The 20,856-nt window shown below is 43.9% G+C and overlaps 1 protein-coding gene across 3 annotated transcripts in view; it reads right to left on the reverse strand.

The window, feature by feature from the left end:
• Nucleotides 1-20,856, reverse strand: part of KLHL29 (kelch like family member 29) — a 414,973-nt gene that overhangs the window by 161,448 nt on the left and 232,669 nt on the right. For all 3 annotated transcript variants that reach the window (XM_028722349.2, XM_077926403.1, XM_077926404.1), the window contains 2 exons: nt 12,521-12,662; nt 10,965-11,507 (listed from right to left, as the gene is read on the reverse strand). In XM_028722349.2, coding sequence (XP_028578182.2) covers nt 10,965-11,507; nt 12,521-12,662 — 685 coding nt within the window. The remainder of the gene's footprint in view (nt 1-10,964; nt 11,508-12,520; nt 12,663-20,856) is intronic.

Consider the following 20,856-nt stretch of genomic DNA (forward strand, 5'->3'; position numbering starts at 1 on the left):
AACAACCTTGCTGTATGACCTGCAATTTCAGGAATCAGCTCCTATTTTATTCCTGGACGGAGATGATCTATGCCCCATTTTTCTCACTCCATGCCAATTTGAGCACATTAAGGAGCTTTTAACTGTGCCTCAGGATTAAATACAGCAACTCCTTCCCCCACGCTTGTTTGCATCAGCCAGCCTTTAAGCCTGACCTCTTTCAACTTCCTCCTTACTTATGGCATGCCAAACTTTATCATTCTTCTTTTCTCAACTGTCCTTGTGTAGTGTTTCCACTTGTCCCCTTACAACCTGATCCTAAACATATCTACTCAGAAGATCACAATTTGACTCATTTCCAAGCTGGGCTGCCATTACATGTGCCTGGAACTAACTGGTTCCTACCTCAACTGTGGTTGCCCCTGTGATGTCCTGGAATACATAAAATAATTTTATCCATGGTTCTGCTCAGGGGTGGCTTTTGCCCATGGAAACTGGCAAAGTGGAAGGCAGGGAGATCAACAGTAGCTGTGACCAGAGCCAGGCAGAGCCAACTACTTTGTCCCCATCCTCCTTCCTGTTGAGTTATAAAGGGCAACATAAAGACTGAGAAGGAAGCTGGCAGTAAGAAGGCAGGCAGGTGTGAGTTGCCCGAGGGCAGACCTGAGGTTGGTGAGGCATAAATTCTCTCGGAGGATTTATAGCATTGGCCAGAGAAACACCAGCTGCAGGAACCTTGCTCCCTCCTTCCCTGACAGAAATAACACATGGCTCTCTACTTTACAGAGAATAGTCCTCTACTTGGAGGGCTGTCTGGTCTGAGTCTACTTGAAAGATGAAGACCTTACAAGCAAGAGGTGTGTGTTTGTGGTGGTAGAGTTGCCCGTTTCATTTTACATATTTGTAAAAAGCTGAATGTGGATTAAAACTTAGCAATTTAGTAGTGTCAGTTGAGCGTAGTGTCAGTTGAGAGTAGTGTCAGTTGAGTGCTGGTGGTTGCCTGGTTGCGGAGGTCTTTGTGACACGCCTTTCATTGTGACACCTCCCTCTGCTGGCTCCTTGGTCACTAGGGCTCTAGAGGCATAGCCATCTCCTTTGGAGTGAGAGAGTGAGAGAGAAAGTGGATGGAGATGTAAGTAGACTTGGTCACTAGGGCTCTAGAGGCATAGCCATCTCCTTTGGAGTGAGAGAGTGAGAGAGAAAGTGGATGGAGATGTAAGTAGACTTTCTCATCAGCATCTGCATTCTGTGCTGATAATGCTCCATGACAGTCTTGGGGAACATTTAAAAGATTAAGATCAGGAATGATTTAAATGCTTTTGGGCATCTTTATGACTCCACCCACTGTTTTGTAACAGTGAAGGGAAGTGACTGTGGATTCTGCTTACACTTTAGGAAAAGGAAAATTATTAGGATATCATGCCTTGGAAAAGGGCATTCTTTTTAGGCTAGTGACACAAGAGTCACTTGATAACTCGCCATGGGAGCATTAAGCATGCCCTCTGGAGAGGGTAGTATCTTGCATTGTCTTCCTCCCCTTCCTGCCTCCCAGGGCCCATCTTTCAAAGGACAGCCAAGGTACAAAATCCTTCAGCATACTGATGTTTCTTCTATAGTATTATTAGTATGTGGCATTTGATGTTTTCCTTCTAAACATCCCTTCTCCACGCTAAGCAAATCCACCTCTTTCAATGAGATGATGAGAATTGTCTTATAATATCCAGAGGGTGCTATTCTGGCTACAGTATTCAAGCACTCTCTTCACAGGATACCCATTGTGATAAACCTAGGAAATTCATCTTGAGCTTTGAGTCCTGAATGTCCAAACCAGTTTAGGGATGTAGATCGGGAGAGTACTGTGGGGGTCCCCTTTCTCACAATTTAACCCTTTCTTCCTGTTTTGGTCCTGAGGAAAATCTACTCTACAAATCTGGTATCTGCATTGAGAGGAAATTCCCCATGTGTGCCAATGAACATTCAGATGGCCACCATCTTCCCCCCACTATGGTGAAATGAATATTTAGTTCAATAATTTCCAGTGCTCTAACAACAGAAGGGCTGTCATACGGGCTCAAACCCAATGTCCATTTCCACAGATGCTATCCAAATGACACTGGAAGTTCGCCACCTGGATAATGGGCCAGATTCAGCTAACCTGTTAAGCCAATGAAAGGACTCCTACTAGAACAACGAGGCTTGCCCCATTTCTCCTTCATCTGCTTATCCCCTACCTCCCCAGAATTCACGATGAAAGGTGGGGAGTACCCCTAGCACAGTGCATGGGACAGAAGGGGGAGGATGAGATCATTATTTTGGGCAAGCAGAAATAATAATAATAATAATAATAATAATAATAATAATAATAATAATAATAATAATTTATTTGTACCCCGCCCATCTGGCTGGGTTTCCCCAGCCACTCTGGGCAGCTTTCACAGAGACCAAAAATACACTAAAACGTCACACATTAAAAACTTCCCTGAACAGGGCTGCCTTATGATGTCTTCTGAATGTCAGGTAGTTGTTTATCGCTTTGACATCTGATGGGAGGGCGTTCCACAGGGAGGGTGCCACTACCGAGAAGGCCCTCTGCCTGGTTCCCTGTAGCTTTGCTTCTCGCAATGAGGGAACCGCCAGAAGGCCCTCGGCGCTGGACCTCAGCGTCCGGGCAGAACGATGGGGGTGGAGACGCTCCTTCAGGTATACTGGGCCAAAGCTGTTTAAATGCTCACACTGGCGGAATTATAACCCTAACGCTACACTGAACGATACATAATGTATATACATCCCAGAACAAAGCAATTAGAGGTACACTTGGTAGATTGTTTCTGAAGTAGAATTATTATCTTTATTTATATATTACCTGTTAGAGAGGCCATTTGTTCTAACACTGTGACATTTATCCCAGTGGCCATGAGTTCCACAGTTTAAGCAAAGCTCTTAATACACAAAAAGATACAGTTGCTGCATGAGGTTATGCCTCAGGTCTGCATATTGTAAACAGGCAGCAAATGACACCCCTTCTTAGAAATTTCTTGAAGAATATCAAAAGAGAGAAGTTGGTTTCCTCACAAATTAACAAGATTTGTTAGAAATTAAAATACACTTAAAAGGCTTCTTTTATATTCATTGACCTCAGATTCTGCTCCCCACCCATTCCTGCTCTTTAATTCCAAGTGCTTGGGCTGGAGGGGGGGGGGGTGGTTAAATGATTTCCTGGTTTTGATGAAACACAGAACTGTCTTAATCCTTAAAGTCAAGAGGCATCTTCTGTGCCACTTCATCATTGTGAAAGTGAATTAAAGAAACCTTTGATGGATAATGCTAAGAGTTCACTTCTTCTTCCGATCCATGGTATGTCAAAAAGACAGCCTATAGAGGAAAGTAAAATAATGATTCTGTACCAAAAACTAAATGGCCTTTTGTCGAGTGTTGCAGAGTTCAGTTACGCTTTTATAAAATGTATAAATCTGTCCTATGCTGCTATGTTTGTGTGGAAATGCCATCATCCTTAGCAACACACTAATACAGTGATATTTTTTTATTATTTATTAGTGGGTACTGAAGACATTTTTGTTTGAGAAGTCTTTCCCTGAAGCGTGGCTCAGTCGCTTTATGGAATACTAATTGTATAATAGTAGCAATGGTTTCTCTCTTTTTTTAAAAAAAACCTATATATTTTGTATTTTACCTCATTTTATCTTATTGGACATCACTCTGATAACTTGGGCTGCGAAGCGGTTTATAAAACCATAACATAAAAATAAAGTTCTATTGACATTGATAAGGTTTGTGCAACTGCAGAGCTTAGTACTGTAAAAATATGTCCCACTATGATGAGAGCAAAGAGTAACAAAAATAGAATTTCAGTTTAGTGTTTATATATGGAAGCAAGAAATCAAGAAGCTAGCACTATGGTCACTGCTGATGTATCTGCTAGTACTTCCATATTCACTTTATTTAGAAAAAACAGCAGCAGTTGGAATCTTTTTCTTTTTATTTTTCCTTTCCAAGGACAAAATATGCATCCAAATAATTACTGGAGAGGAACAATATCATCTATTTTTACAAAACTAAAAAATATGCATCCTCCCAAGACCAATTATGTATCAGAAAGGAAAGGCCTGCAGTCAACAACTTCTAATTTCCCAGTAATGCATGTGATGAATTTCATATAATTATCCATCAACCAAGTTTTATCAAATCTCTCTCTTAACTTACCTTTTCTACACACGGAGCAGTTCACAGACACGACTTGAAATGTAATCTTGTTTATGTAGTGAACGGCTCTTCACCAAGGGGAGAATGGATAACATAACACAAGTACTGAGGAAGAGGAAAGCAAGCTGCCTCAAGAGTAGACCGTGGAATAATTAAATCTGGTTTATACAGAAACACAGGTGGGCATGCATATGTCTCAGCATCCGACACAATGTTTATGGCCAATGCCCACTCACCTCTAAAAGGAATTGAAGCAGGCTTCCTCAACCTCGGCCCTCCAGATGTTTTTGGCCTACAACTCCCATCATCCCTAGCTAGCAGGACCAGTGATCAGAGATTATGGGAATTGTAGTCTCAAAACATCTGAGACATGATGGGCCTGGCATGCTGAATTCTATATGCATATACCCCATGCTTATTTAACAAGCAAATATTCTGAACCACTGACGCTGCTGAAATGGTCCAACACGTGATTCTTGGAGGTGTTACAAAGCAATGATAATTTCTGAGTTCTTCAACTCAGAATGTCAGACAAAAATCTGCACATGCAGTCCCTCTCAAGGCTCATTTGTAGGTAACAAGAGTAAAGGTTTGTTCAATGAAGAAGCAAAACACAAGTCTTAAGTGATTTGTCTGAGGCATGCTCAGTGTCTAGGAGTGAACTGTGCAAACACTCCCAAAGGGTGAGCTTAAGTGTACAGAAAATGGCTTGTGTGCATTTTGAAGGAAGCAGTGGAGTGGCATAATCTCTGATCTCCTTGTGACCACGCTTAGCATCTTCTTGGCTGAGCCATTTTCTTTGTAGAAGGGGTGGCGAACCTGTGGCCTTCCAGTTGCTGTCGAACTCTAACTGGTTTTTGTTTTTAACGAAACAGTGTGACACAATCAAGGCACCACCCAACTACAATTCATCTGGCAGAACTGGCACTACTACAGGTGCCACATAATGCCTGTTCCACATTTTTAAAAACTCAGTTGTTTAGGGTGGCAGCACCCACACTTTGGGAATCCCTACCTATTGAGATAGGGATGCGGGTGGCGCTGTGGGCCTAGGACTTGCCGATCAGAAGGTTGGCAGTTTAAATCCCTGCGACGGGGTGAGCTTCCGTTGCTCTGTCCCTGCTCCTGCCAACCTAGCAGTTCAAAAGCACGTCAAAGTGCAAGTAGTTAAATAGGTACCGCTCCGGCGGGAAGGTAAACGGCGTTTCCGTGCGCTGCTCTGGTTCGCCAGAAGCGGCTTAGTCATGCTGGCCACATGACCCAGAAAAACTGTCTGCGGAAAAACGCCGACTCCCTCAGCCAATAAAGCGAGATGAGTGCCGCAACCCCAGAGTCGGTCACAACTGGACCTAATGGTCAGGGGTCCCTTTACTTTTACCTATTGAGATAAAGAAGTCACCTTCACTGTATTCTTTTTGGTGCCTGCTAAAAACATTCCCATTTAGACAACCCTACCCAGATGCTTAGAAAATCCAGGTAAAAATTCTAATCTGTATTTTAGAATTTTAACTTTCGTATTGGGGTTGATTTTACTGTTTTATGCTTTGTAAACTGCTTTGAGGGTTTTTGTTTTTACAATCAAGCGGTGCACAAATTTTATGAAATACCCGGTAAATAAATACGCATAGTAATGTAGAGTAATGTGGTGCAGATCATTTCACATTACCATATTCTAACAGCCCATTGCTGTTTCTTTCCCTCTTTCCTATAACCAGGGACTGATTCCGGCCACCTGCAGAGTTTAATTTTCTTTTGAGAAGTGAGTGCTTGAAGCCCAGCGCATGGTGTAAAAATCTATTAATTAAACAAATTAGACCTTGAGAAGGATGAAAAGGAGGTGCTAGCTAACACCAGAAACACCAAGTAAAATGAAACATAAGGAGCTGTTTTCTGTTATTTTCGGCATCCAGCACACATTTTCTTTCAGACCCAAAACCTGCCAGTTTTTGCTTTTGGGTTTCAAGGAAGTTCTTTACGTGTTCTGTGCAGCCGGTTACATAAAACAGATTTAGGAGTTACTTTGCCAAAGTTAAGTAGTCACTTGATTTCCACGAATTGCTCTGATTAACTAAGAACTTATGTAGCTGGTTGGCGGAGCTAGACCAAATCTAACCATAATAAAGTCTCTTTTAATGAGTGAAAATACTGAAAGTATGATTTGCTATTAAAACTGAGTGAACCACACATTATATTTTGAATGTTCTTTCCAGTTTTCCAGCAGTCTGTGACTCTAAAACAATGGAAAGCTTTCGCTGACGAGCAGGAATCCAGATATTCTGTAATTGCCCAGCCTGATTAAAAATGACTCTTAAAAGATGTACATACGTTCTATCAACATCGTAGCATTTGATTATTAAATTAATGTAACTTGCACCATTTCCTCAGGATTCTCATAAACATGCCATCTGAAATATATAAATATATTTGACGTTATCCTGCTGATTAAAAAGAAGAATTAAACCATCCATCTACCCTAATTTTCAGTGGGAATTAAACGTGCAATTTTATCTGAAATGCACTCTAGTATGGATGTCAATGACACTTATAATGGAGACACAAGCTTACAATGGAGACACAAGCTAATCACTTAAAAGCTGTCAATATAGCATCTGAAACGGTGTGGGGATGTAGTCATCTACACTAATCATGCTATTAATCCCAGTGCTATCATCTCTTATCTTCCCTAGATTTCAAGTAGTGGCAGAGAACTGCTATAAAACTGGGCTTAACTGCACGGTAGAAGGTAGAGGACAGACTGTCAAATCATTTCCACTCATGAGTAGAAGCACCAAATAAGCTATGTGAACCCACCCTTATTGTATATATAGCATCTCGTAATGTTGGAACTTGCCTTATATATATATAAAATATGCCTTGGAAAGAGCTATCAAGCATTTAATATAGAACAGCATTATTTTTAATTTAATTAAAAATTGCATATTTTTGCAATACAATTCTTTGCAGTAATTGACAAAGTACCAGTTTCCCAATGTTTGCAAACAGGCTAATCTTCAACATATTCACAGCATTAAAAAAAATCATTTAAAATTTCTCAACATCTCTCCTCAATACCAGCACCACCAGCAGCAGCTGTAAGAGACCAATTAAATCTTCATTTGGCACATGGTTCAATGAAAAGAAAGGAATAAAGGCTGAAAGATAGGTTCCTTAAAGTATAACAAAATACAATGTAACTGTTACTACAATTTAAATAATAGTAAATAGACTTGACTTAATTTCAAGCTGTATGTCAAAAAATACCATTGACCTATTGCAAATGGAGTATCTTCCGCATAACCTTTATATATTGGGTTGAGATTGTTATTATTTTTGCCATGTATTTGTTTACTTGTAAAGCAGAAAGAGGCTATTAAGAAGAAAACATTTGAGTAAGTGCATTTCTAGTGCAGACCCTGCAGGAATACAGCTCAGCCAAATGAAACATAATTAGGGAAAACAAAATGTGAAATTTTAAATCAGTTCACTAATGATGTATAAAAACATCAGTATCCCTTATTTTGACTGGCAAGATGTGTTCTTTTCATTTAGGGAATTGTGAAGTAATTACTCCATACCAGGCGGATTGTCAGGCAGAAACAAAAATGGGGCTAGCGCGAGTCTGTGTGGCGGGAGGAATAATGAGGGGAACGTAATGAAAAGGATCTCAAAGCACATCTGCAGCAGAACTTCCTTGCAACACCGGCCAAGGTTCACCCAAAATGAGGCAGAAAAGCTCGTTTCAAAAACTGATAGTGAAGCAGCTCTCCCTGCATGTTTGAACCGTTTTGACATTGCGTCGCTGTGCTTCCAATCTCCCTATCTGAGAACAAGCTGTCTGTCACACACAACTCCAAAATTAGTCAGGCTTTAAAGACACAAAGCCCCTGAGAGAGAAATCAAAACACTCTTCTTATGAACTTGAGATGGTTTATATGAGGGATATCTCATGCTAAACATGGCAAGAGTTTATAGCCTTCTGCCTTGCTGGACTGAGGTTTTCCTCTATTTAAGTAGATTTTATATCCGCTTGTTCCACATTAGACCTGACAATTACAATTATAGTGTCTAAATGAAGCTTTTAAAGAATGAGAATTTCTCTCCCTCTCTGGGTGTATATATGTTTATACACCAGGGTTTCCCAGCCTCCAGTTGTTGTTGGACTACAACTCCCATCCTCCCTAGCTAGCAGGATCAGTGGTCATGGATGATGGGAATTGTAGTTCAACAACAACTGGCAACCCAAGATTGGTAAACCCTGATTTATATACACACACCTATCAACCTACATAATAAATCATATATGGATGTTTCACTCTCTCTCTTTATCATTAAACAAATAAATCTGATAAATAAGAAGATACTAAAATCTAACAGGAAAACAGCTGCCGATCTTACAATTTATGCAAAACTGTAGAGCTAATTCATTGACAGCTGTCAGCAGTTAAAACTAATACCTGCTTTCATCTCCACATTTGAACTCAAGACAAAGTACATGTGGTTTCTGGGGAGGTGCACCATTTGGGCACTATACAAACCCTGATTTGCTTGGCTTCAGAAAGAGGATAGCCTCATGTTCCTTCAGACTATAACTTTGGGCCTACAGATATTTATGGTAAAAACCACAATGGGAATCATGATGACAAACCCTCAACTTTTTAAAAAACGGATGGGCAAATTATTTATCTCTAGGAAAGATTTCAACACTTGGAGGCTGCTCCAAGCTGCTTTTTCTGGTCAACCAGTAATAAATAAATTAAAAACTCTAGAATCAAAATGAGACACCCTGCCAAAATATTCAATATTTTCTTTAAATTTTGGATTGTGAAATCTCTTTAACATTTGAAACATATGGTGTTATATTTAATATTTTTTACTGAGGAAGGGAATAAGGTATGAACTTAATTTTCTTGGAAATAATAAATATATGGATAGCAAAGATCCTTCAAAGTCACTTCATCTCATATTTTTTAAGAAGTAAAAACCTGAAAATACTCAAGTACTTTGCTTTAGAAATCAGGGTGTGAAGCAACTGTTCTTAAAAGCTGGACAATTGGAATGAATTTCCTCATATGCAAATGAAAGGTATTTAATAGTAATGAAGTTTCTTTGGTATCAAGCTACACGAAAGATTTTAATATATAAATTAAACATGGGCACTGTTCATGTGTACAATTAGCTTAGCAGACTTAATGGAGCCTTTGTGGTCTTCTATACTGACTTAAGAGATTTTTCTTAAGCTCCGTTCTATTTCAGTTTCATATGGGGAACACTAAATACTTGTTAAGGAGAGACAGGTTAATTTGAAAAATAAAACAGAGCACACAAAGATTAAATTAAATCAGCACTCTAGTGCTGGGAGGAAGAATGAATTTCCAAACACAACACGGTCGCATCTGATTTCTGCAGCACATTTAAAGAGCTGTCCTAGCATTCACAGAAGCAATGCAAGTCAAAGCACCTCTTCGCTTGCTACCTTCCAGGGGGTAATCGCAACCTAGCGTGAGATACAGTCATGCTTTGTCCCTGCGGATACGGCTGCATGTAACAGGTGATGTGAGCTGCTCTGTTTTTTTGTTTTAAATAATGTAGCATCATCCCACAAGCCTAACCTGCCCTCAGAAAGCAAATGCATTTTCAACGACATGGTCAGGGAGAGCCACTGTGTTCTTATCAGATTGAGAGTCGCCCAGAGAACATAACAAGGGAATACTGTAAACTAAAAGAAACTTAACATGCAATGTCACACTTAATGTTCACATAGTGGACTGTCAGCAAGGTATATGCAAAGCACTATACAACAACCCACACAATTCTCACTTTTTTTTTCTTTTTTCTTTATTTTTGGTCCCTGGGGCAGATCTGAGGGGTGGGCTGTGAAGTCAATATGAGGGAAATAGAAGTGTGCGTTGGGGAAGCATGCAGAACTCCTTTGGGATTTTCTAGTGCAGATTTCCTGCCATGCTACTTTCCCAGCATGGATCAGATGCATTCGGTTCTATGGATCAAATAACTACTGCTCCTGGCCTGATAGTCTCTTGGAGAGTTAATACCAGATCACAGGTCAATTTCAATCAACACACTCTGAAATAGCACCTTAGAGGCTCTTGTTGGGTTGGCTAACCCTACCCAGTGTGCAAAGCCAACTAGAATGTTAGCCCAGTCCACACACACACCACGCTGAATAGGAGGAAATTATCAAGTGTCATATAACTGATTCAAAAGCCACAACTTAACCTAGAAAGACAGTGGGGTGGTTTGTACGTAAGTGTTCCTCACAAGGGGGGGAGGACTCTAAGGCAACAAGCGACAGCTGTCTCATGCACTTTGAGATGTGTATCTTTGCTTCTTTGAGGTACCCTAGAAAGTGTCATTCAGTGCTGAAACCAGTGCATAGTTTCCCCCGACTTCTCAGAGGAAGCCATTTGTCATCTCTAGGAAAAGCTGCCACAGAACACAAGACAGGAAACTGGTGCTGGAATAATGTCAGAGGAACATCAGCACTGTGGACACTGTTAACTGGCAAGGCCGCCTCTTATGTAGGGTTTTTGGCAGAACTTGAACATCGTTGACACATTACGTCCCCAAAGTACACATAATCCCAAAGTTGTCGTTTAGACGGGTCCGACTCTTCGTGACCCCATGGACCAGAGCACGCCAGGCACTCCTGTCTTCCACTGTCTCCCACAGTTTGGTCGAACTCATGTTATATCCCAAAGTGCAAAGTACAAAGCATGGAAAGCATGAGGAATTCTGGGCTAACTTACCTTTTGGGTGCCAAGGATCCGTAAACTCGTACTTTCCCACACCAACCGTCCGTAGCATCTGCAGGCCATTTGTGCTGTCCTGACTGCCCGTCTGGTTAGGAGGAAGCTGAGGAGCAGCCTGCCCATTGGTAGCCGGAACGCTATTAGGTAGGGCGGCTGAAGGCAAAGCAGGTGGTGGTGGAGGCAGGATAGGACAAGTCATATGACCGTTCCCTACTGCACTGTGGCCCGGGTGAGTCACCTGACCAACCCCGGTCATAGAAGACATTGTAATGGGCTGGCTGTTAGTGTACAGAGGCTGGCTTTGCAGGTTCACAACCATGTTACTCAGAGGCTGTGAAGGCTGCTGCTGAAGCTGGTAATGAGCTGGCATTAATGGAAGCTGGGGGGTAACGTGAGGAGGGAGTGAGGGTGTAACTCCAATGACAGGGGCTTGGACGTTCACAGCTGGGCTGAAGGTCGGAGGTTGAGTCATCCCATAAGAATGAGTGATAAGAGTTGGCTGGCTACCTGCTGCAACTGTTGTAACCCATGGAGCTGTACCTGGAAAAAGGAAAGCTAGCAATAAGAACAATTTTGGGAACAGGAAGGCCCAATACTCTCTCTGTACAATGCTGCTAATACAGTGGTACCTCGGGTTACATACGCTTCAGGTTACATACGTTTCAGGTTACAGAGTTCGCTAACCCAGAAATAGTACCTCGGGTTAAGAACTTTGCTTCAGGGTGAGAACAGAAATCGTGCTCCGGTGGCGCGGCAGCAGCGGGAGGCCCCATTAGCTAAAGTGGTGCTTCAGGTTAAGAACAGACCTCCGGAATGAATTAAGTACTTAACCCGAGGTACCACTGTATTCAATTTCCCCTGTTGAGCCCGTCCCTCCTGCAACCCCAAAGGAAGTGGGGGGAGGGATCTGGAACCACTCCAAACTGGCAAGTGCCTGGAAGGACTATGACATGGCAGGAGAGTGCAGATGTTGAAAATAGCGTTCAGCTAGCAATACAGAATGTTTACAATGTTATGCGCTTTGCAGCTTTGTGTAGCTTAAGTATATGCTTCTAAGAAAATTATCCTCTTTCCCCAACGTGTTTTCATGGCTCCCTGACAAACACTTGGCGCGTATAATAACCGTGTTGCAGCCACTACAAAGAGATTGTAATTAGGCGTCTGGCATAGCTGCACATTGTATGATATGTGTCTGGAAGCTGGAAATCATTTCAGGTGGCTCTGGACATAAAAGGAGTTCTTAACATATTATGCAGTGGCGAGTTTTTTGTGTGTTTGTTTGTTTGCTTGCTTGTTTTCTACCCTGGTGAAGAAGGGAAAAGAAAACGCTTTAATGAACTTGCAGGCATCTTAATACATTTATATTAACCCTGACATAGGAGTAACCTGAGGGGGTCTTTACAACTAGAAAGAAAAGCCAGCTGTAGCATGAAAAAAGGACTCGTGATAAAGTCTTATTTAGAGAGGTAATTGGAGAAAGCATATTGAATTTGCTTTGAACAATCCCTCCACCCACCCACCCAACAGAATTACAAATAAGGCTGAAAGAATACCTGGGTTTTCAGTCTCCCTCATCTGTTTGGATGGGGGTTCGTCTGTGTCCCAGGGGGTAGACTGATTGATGGGTGTCTGTCCCCACCTGACGCTGGTTGCTAATCCTTGTGGCTGATTCTCTGTCTTTGAAATGCAAGGCGTCTGTCAGGGAACAAGACAATACATTGCATATTTAGACTAATTATATATATGTTGTTGTTTTTCAGTATCACAGTACTTTAAAAAAAAAATCATAAATAAATAATAATAAAAATGTGCACCCCACCACAGAGACCATTCCATTCTAACTATCCAACCTCCCAAAATTCCAACACCTCTTGCGATGGTTTGACCTCTTTATGTTTTAACAGCACAAATTCTACAAACACCCTCTGTATCTCCTCAAAATCATTTCTCCTGCATATTCCCCGTCTTACCTTAATGGCACATGTTAAAGGTAAAGGTAAAGGTACCCCTGCCCGTACGGGCCAGTCTTGCCAGACTCTAGGGTTGTGCGCCCATCTCACTTAAGAGGCCGGGGGCCAGCGCTGTCCGGAGACACTTCCGGGTCACATGGCCAGCGTGACAAAGCTGCATCTGGCGAGCCAGCACAGCACACGGAAACGCTGTTTACCTTCCCACCAGTAAGCGGTCCCTATTTATCTACTTGCACCCGGGGGTGCTTTCGAAATGTTAGGTTGGCAGGCGCTGGGACCGAGCAACGGGAGCGCACCCCGCCGCGGGGATTCGAACCGCCGACCTTTCGATCGGCAAGCCCTAGGCGCTGAGGCTTTTACCCACAGCGCCACCCGCGTCCCAATGGCACATGTTAATTTATCATTAATAGCTATATCCCATACCTCTTTATATCCATTCTTCCATTTTATATTCTGCTTGGGCCTTCCACTTCCTAGCTATAATATTTCGTGCAGCTTTCATTAAATTTGTGAGCAAGTCCTTCATAGCCTGTGAACCTTCCACCCTATCATAAATTGATAATAATGCTACCTCTGGACTTTTGGTTAGCTTTAACCCAGTGATTTCTGTTATCTCCTTAAACACCCTTTGCCAAAAAAATAGTACATATTTACGCCCCCTTTAGGCTAATATAAATGGCATCTGTATAACTTTTCACATGTTTTTGTAATATATTATATATATATATATATATATATATATATATATATATATATATAAATTCATATTGCATTTAGCCAGACTTAGACACAGAGGCAAAACAATTATAATCTTTTATTTTATGGAATGATTAATATTTATAAACAACACAACCACCATCGCTTTAAAGCAAGAGTAAAAAAATCTAAACACTTGCCACAACTTGTCAGCCTACAATTCGCTACAGAATTTTGACAATGCTGGTGTAATCTTTCTGATACTGGTCTGTCACAGAAGTCCGTATGCTTCATATCTAATTATTGATTTACTGGGGACTTCATGTTTTGCCATCATACATCATGTTTTGCCATTTAGGTTGTGTCCAACACTAGTCATGCTCAGAGAAAACTTTGAAATTAATAAACATGGCTAAACTAGCACCATTAGTTTCAATAAGTCTATTCTGAGCAGAAGTTATTTGGATGCAACCCTTAATTTCATGCTTCCCATTAAATTACATTTTAAAGCTTGAATATATGTTCAGACAAACAAGTTTTGCTTGGTGCCATTCCAAAATATGAAAACCAAAATGAACAAAGCCCCAAGCCCATCGCATTTGGACATTCTTGAAAAGTGGATTGCGACAAATTACTGTAAAAGAGGTCTTAGTATTTAATGTTCAACAATCCCTAAAACTGAACCAATAATGCAGAACCACACTATAGGAGTTGGCTGCAAAAGTGCTTATAATGGAAATATTTTAAAGCTAAAGCTGTTAAAAGAAACTGTAAAGTGTTGAAAAGGGCAAGGTTCACTAATCATGAAGTGGCGGCATAATCAGAAAGACAGCTCTGTATAAACAATCACACAAAACTAAATGTTCAACATGATAACTGCTGGGCTTTCCCGCTCTTCCCTGTATATTTGCCCGGGGGCAAAAATAGGAGGCTTTCAGAAATGAAAAACCAACCAAGTCCTTTTTGTAAAGCTACCAGTGAACTATGTGAACATGAATGGTTTGGTTCCGTTGGTTTTGTGCCTCCTAGGCCAGAAGGCAGACACTAGCCTAGTTCATGCGATACAGTATGTCTAGGTAATTTTGGCATACAAGCAATATATAAATTAATAAACAATATACCGTATTTTTCGCTCCATTGGACGCACCGGACCATAGGACGCACCAGACCATAGGAGGGGGAGAACAGGGGAAAATTTTTTTTTTCTTGTTCTTCCCCTCTAAAACAAGGTGCGTTCAAGGTACATTCACCAGAGCTTGTGGGGCTGGCGGTGGGGGGAAGCGCTGCTTTCCCCCACCACCAGCCTCAAAGATCTCTGAAGCCTTTGGAGCGCAGCGCCCCGCTGCCCTGCAGAGGTTTGCGCGCAGCCGTCCCCAAGCTAGAGCAGTGAGACGGAGCCCTCCGTTTAGCTGTTCTGGCTTGGGAACAGCCTTGCTAGCCTCTGCAGGACAGCGGGGTGAAGGCACCCCACTGTCCTGCAGAGGTTTGTGCGCAGCCGTCTCCAAGCTAGAGCAGCGAGACGGAGCCCTCCGTCTCGCTGTTCTGGCTTGGGAACAGCCTTGCTAGCTTCTGCAGGACAGCGGGGTGAAGGCACCCACTGCCCTGGAGAGGTTTGCGCGCAGCCGTCCCCAAGCTAGAGCACCGAGACGGAGCCCTCCGTCTCGCTGTTCTGGCTTGGGAACAGCCTTGCTAGCCTCTGCAGGACAGCGGGGTGAAGGCACCCCGCTGCCCTGCAGAGGTTTGCGCGCAGCCGTCCCCAAGCTAGAGCAGCGAGACAGAGCCCTCCGTCTCGCTGTTCTGGCTTGGGAACAGCCTTGCTAGCCTCTGCAGGACAGCGGGGTGAAGGCACCCCGCTGCCCTGCAGAGGTTTGCGCGCAGCCGTCCCCAAGCTAGAGCAGCGAGACGGAGCCCTCCGTCTCGCTTTTCTGGCTTGGGAACAGCCTTGCTAGCCTCTGCAGGAAAGCGGGGTGAAGGCACCCGCTGCCCTGGAGAGGTTTGCGCGCAGCCGTCCCCAAGCTAGAGCAGCGAGACGGAGCCCTCCGTCTCGCTGTTCTGGCTTGGGAACAGCCTTGCTAGCCTCTGCAGGACAGCGGGGTGCCTTCACCCCGCTGCCCTGGAGAGGTTTGCGCACAGCCGTCCCCAAGCTAGAGCAGCGAGACGGAGCCCTCCGTCTCGCTGTTCTGGCTTGGGAACAGCCTTGCTAGCCTCTGCAGGACAGCGGGGTGCCTTCACCCCGCTGCCCTGGAGAGGTTTGCGCGCAGCCGTCCCCAAGCTAGAGCAGCGAGACGGAGCACTCCGCAGTGCTCCGTCTTCCTGTTCTGCCTTTGGGCTTAGCGGCGCAGCCTGCATTCGCTCTATAGGACGCACACACATTTCCCCTTAATTTTTGGAGGGGAAAATGTGCGTCCTGTAGAACGAAAAATACGGTACAAATGATACCGGGATGTGGGTGGCGCTGTGGGTTAAACCACAGAGCCTAGGACTTGCCGATCAGAAGGTCGGCGGTTCGAATCCCCGTGATGGGGTGAACTCCCGTTACTCGGTCCCAGCTCCTGCCAACCTTGCAGTTTGAAAGCACGTCAAAGTGCAAGTATATCAATAGGTACCACTCCAGCGGGAAGGTAAATGGCGTTTCTGTGTGCTGCTCTGGTTCGCCAGAAGTGGCTTGGTCATGCTAGCCACATGACCCAGAAGCTGTATGCCGGCTCCCTCGGTCAATAAAGCGAGATGAGCGCCGCAACCCCAGAGTCGGTCACGACTAGACCTAATGGTCAGGGGTCCCTTTACCTTATACAAATGATAATAATAAGCCATACTACGGTTTGCTGGTACCACGCGAACCTACTGGCTCCCAGAGAAAAGCTCCCAATTGCTTTGCTCCTGTTAGGTCAATGCTTTGTAGCAGCTAAGCCAAGGTTTAGTTTAGTGTGTCATCCAAGCCCACAATCACAGTGAAGCTCTCTCCTCCTTAACCATAAGGTTGTTTGTTGTTGGCTACAACAACATGGTTGTTGGAAAACTCATGGTTAAGGAAAACTATGAAAGTAATGTCCGGGGGGGGGGGGGACATAACCCCCCAAACCCCAACAACTTGGGTTTTTTCTAAAAAAAATTTTAAAAAAGCTCAAACAATTTGTCTGTGTCCAGATTTTCACTTCTTGAAATATGGCAACCCTAGTTCAACCATGATCTTGGGTTTGGATGACACATTAAGTACCAAACTGAGCTGGGAAGACTGGGGAGGAGCAAAGACCCTGGGAGCCAGCATGTTTGTGCTAAGCCAGTGTTTCCCAAACGTTTTTGGGCAACGGCACACCTGTTTACCGGAAAAAAATCTCGCGGCACACCACCATTAAAGCCCCGCCCCCGTGACGTCATTCGGGGAGCCGGCGGCCCGGGCCTGAGCTGGAAGGAGAGGCGGTGCTTTTCGGCACAAGGCAATCGGCCTGGAATTGTTTCCCGCGCGCTGCGAAAGGGAACAGCTGCGGTCGCGCGAACCCTCCGGCGCTGGGAGGGGAAAGGGCGGAGTCGCAGAGCACCAGCTGGCCGAGCGGTTGCGCGCAGCGTTGCGCTTTTGGAGAGCGTGCGGCTGCTGCTAGGGGATCCGGGGACGTGAGCAGGCCTGGCCCGACCCGGGTTGAAGGAGGACAAGCCGGCAGCGCGCCAAGTGAGTTCGGTTGCGCACGACGGCCCCCGCTCCCCCCACCCCCGCCGGATCCTCGCCGCCGCCGCCTCTCGCCCGCCTCCCTCCCACGGCACACCACCCGATGTCTCACGGCACAGTAGTGTGCCGCGGAACACCGGTTGGGAAACACTGTGCTAAGCCATGGTTTGATAGAACATTATGTGCGAATGAGACCATTATAAGTGTCCTTTGGCTGTCTCCAGAATCAGTGTGCAAATTTCTCTCTGCTGGAACAGCAGAAGAGCCTGCATCTGCTTGCCCTCATTCTTTCTTATCCTGCCTCTTCCTTTCCCTTTCTCAAAATATACACCTTTAACCAGGAGTTGGCAAAGTTTTTGTGGCTTGGGCACAAACAAACACTATTTCCGGCGCTCCTTCCAGTGCGGAGGAGGCGTGCGCAGCTTCCCATTGGCTGCAGGAGCTTCCTGCAGCCAATGGGAAGCTGGCCAGCATCGCGGAAGGCGGTCCCCGCTCTGCTCCGCCCCGGTTTAGCATGGTGCACAGGAGCCGACCGAGCAGGCAGCGGGGGTCCATGGGCCAGTTAAATGACCCCCATGGGCCGCTTGTGGCCCATGGGCCTTAGGTTGCAGACCTCTGCCTTTAACCATGAGAACACCACATTCAGCAGCTCATGGTTTTATACAAAACTGATGCAGCTCAAAGCCTCCAACCATCTGAATTTGGCTTCAGTTTACACATCTGAAAAAATGTCACTCTAATAATTAAACGTGGATTTTGCGTGTTTGTGTAAATTCATTTTCCAAATTGGTGCGTCTGCTTTCTGAAGTTACAACACCAACCAACTTCAAGAGGCACAGAACCATGTAACTAAGTGCTGGATTCCTATTCAAAAATACGCCTAACACATCTATATTAGTGTGTGGTTTCTGATCTGGTCAGGGGCTCATTTCTGCAGAGATGATATTCGCTGGAGTGGCAAATAGGAAATAAGGACATTCTATGCATGAACCAAAGTTTACTCTTATTTCAGGCATGCATCTGCACAGAATGCATCACATATCCCGGGTCTTAATGGCTCAGTAAACTTTAATACACATATCTAGCCTATTAGGATCCTAAGCTAGTATGTATTCAACCAGAAAGAAGCTACATACTAAGTTAAAATAAAATCATAATACCCAATAATGGAGTTCAGTACCAGGCGCTACAACTTGGGAGAAAGAACAACCTTTGTAATGTTCCAGTTTATCCTATTTTAAAGCTTAAAGAAAACAACACCCTGGTTTATTTTTGCTACTAAACAAAATGCTATTTTGGAATAGTTACTCATCTCTTGTCTTGATTATATAAATGCTTGCTTTGTATTTTCAGAAGTCTTAATTATTGAACATTATAAAAAGGGAACATTATGTGCACATTGGAACACAGTAGCACCCTTTTTAGATCCAATTATGTTATGTTCATTGACCACTGTAAAGAGACGGGCTTCATAAAACACTCGGCAAACATCACAGAAAGTAATTGCATTATGCTGTACTTAGCTTTCATGTTTCAGATGCTTGCTTGAATTAAACAAGGAACACATGAAAGAGGTAAATTGCTAGAAACACTCACTCAGGTGTGCATTTCAAAGGGGGGGAAATGGAAAGGTGAAATGTCTACTTGCTTGAAAATACAACCTCTCAAGCTTGTGTGTGTGTGCGCTATTAAACAAAAACACACATCTCAGAAAGGAATAGGAAATTTTAATACAGGGGTACAAAAATATAGTCCTCTACTGACATCATGGTATGGAGGTCTGGTAGCATCTTCTAATGAAGAGGTGGCCTTGAGATGCTGTTGGGTCTCCAAATCCCATCAGCACCAGCCGCTGCGATAAATGGTTGGGATAAAGGGAAGGGTGGTTTAGCAACATCTGGAAAGCCAGAGGTTAGTCACCCCTGTTGTAAAAGAAAAGCAAACTGATCTACTTAAAGCAGTAAGAAAATATGGCTAAACTTGAAACTACAACTTCTTTTTGCAATTGGCACCTCTTTATTTTCTCTGATGGAAAATGGCCAACAGAATGCTACCCAACCCAATCACTGTAAAGCTGTCTTATCTTACTGAACATAGGTAGCTTAACACCTTTGACTGCCATGTTGACCACTGTATATTTGGGAGTGATCTGTTCTCATGTGTCTATTATTATTTCCCTTTCTCCTTAGCAATCATATGTTTTTGCATCTTGTTATATTATTTCTGTATTGTTGAACATGCTAAAATATAATCATCATCATAACAAGTGGGACCTGGAACTTACGTCCTAGGAAGGATAAGTGTCAAAGAGGGGGGGGGGGGAAACACGGCTAGATCCACTTACAGTCATACCTCAGGTTGAAGTTGCTTCAGGTTGAAGTTGCTTCAGGTTGAGCGTTTTCGGGTTGCGCTCCATGGCGACCCGGAAGTAACGGATTGTGTTACTTCCGGGTTTCGCCACTCGCGCATGTGCAGATCGTCAAAATGACGTCACGCGCATGCGCAGAAGCGGTGAATCGCGACCCATGCAGACGTGGGTTGTGTTCGCTTCTGGATGCGAACAGGGCTCCGGAACGGATCCCGTTTGTATCCAGAGGTACCACTGTATTTTCAAAGCCATTCAAGATTGAGAAAAGGACATCTACCTTTCCCTTGTGACATGAATCAATTAATACAGGATAAGCTGAGACTGTAAGAGGCCGGGTTTACAAAAAGCTAATGGAAGCTTATTTTAAGATGGGCTGATTCCTAAAGCTAATAAAGAGCGAGTAGAATCAGGCACTCATATGGAATCATTAGTCATAATAGGAAGATAAAATTTCTACCCGACATGTCTTTGGGGAAGCCTGACTGGTTCCCTCCTGTTGTTGCCCAGGTTACAGACACAGCAATACACACACCAAGCAAGACAAACTAGGTTTGCCGACTCCCAAAATGGAGCTCAGTTTGGGCACTTAAAAAAATGCAGTAGCTATGTCAAGCAGGTGAGAACAATTACTTCTTGGTGTTGGAATACCAACCAAGCTGACAAGTTAGGCCCCTGTTAATATTTGTTTATTCAAAGTATTTTTATATTGTCAAGAATACAATACAATACCAAGATAGAATCACAGAATTGTAGAGTTGGAAGAGGCCCCGATGGTAATCTATTCCAAAGTATCCATGACAGATGACTGAATATGCAATCCTGATTGCCTTACATTAGTTTTATTTTTTATTTTTTTTAACACATCTACCAATTTAACAGGGACGCGGGTGGCCCTGTGGGTAAAAGCCTCAGCGCCTAGGGCTTGCTGATCGAAAGGTCGGCGGTTCGAATCCCCGCGGCGGGGTGCGCTCCTGTTGTTCGGTCCCAGCGCCTGCCAACCTAGCAGTTCGAAAGTACTCCCGGGTGCAAGTAGATAAATAGGGACCGCTTACTAGCGGGAAGGTAAACGGCGTTTCCGTGTGCGGCGCTGGCTCGCCAGAGCAGCGATGTCACGCTGGCCACGTGACCCGGAAGTGTCTGCGGACAGCGCTGGCTCCCGGCCTCTTGAGTGAGATGAGCGCACAACCCTAG

Source organism: Podarcis muralis, chromosome 3 (genome assembly GCF_964188315.1).
Source record: "Podarcis muralis chromosome 3, rPodMur119.hap1.1, whole genome shotgun sequence".
Lineage (NCBI taxonomy): Eukaryota > Metazoa > Chordata > Lepidosauria > Squamata > Lacertidae > Podarcis > Podarcis muralis.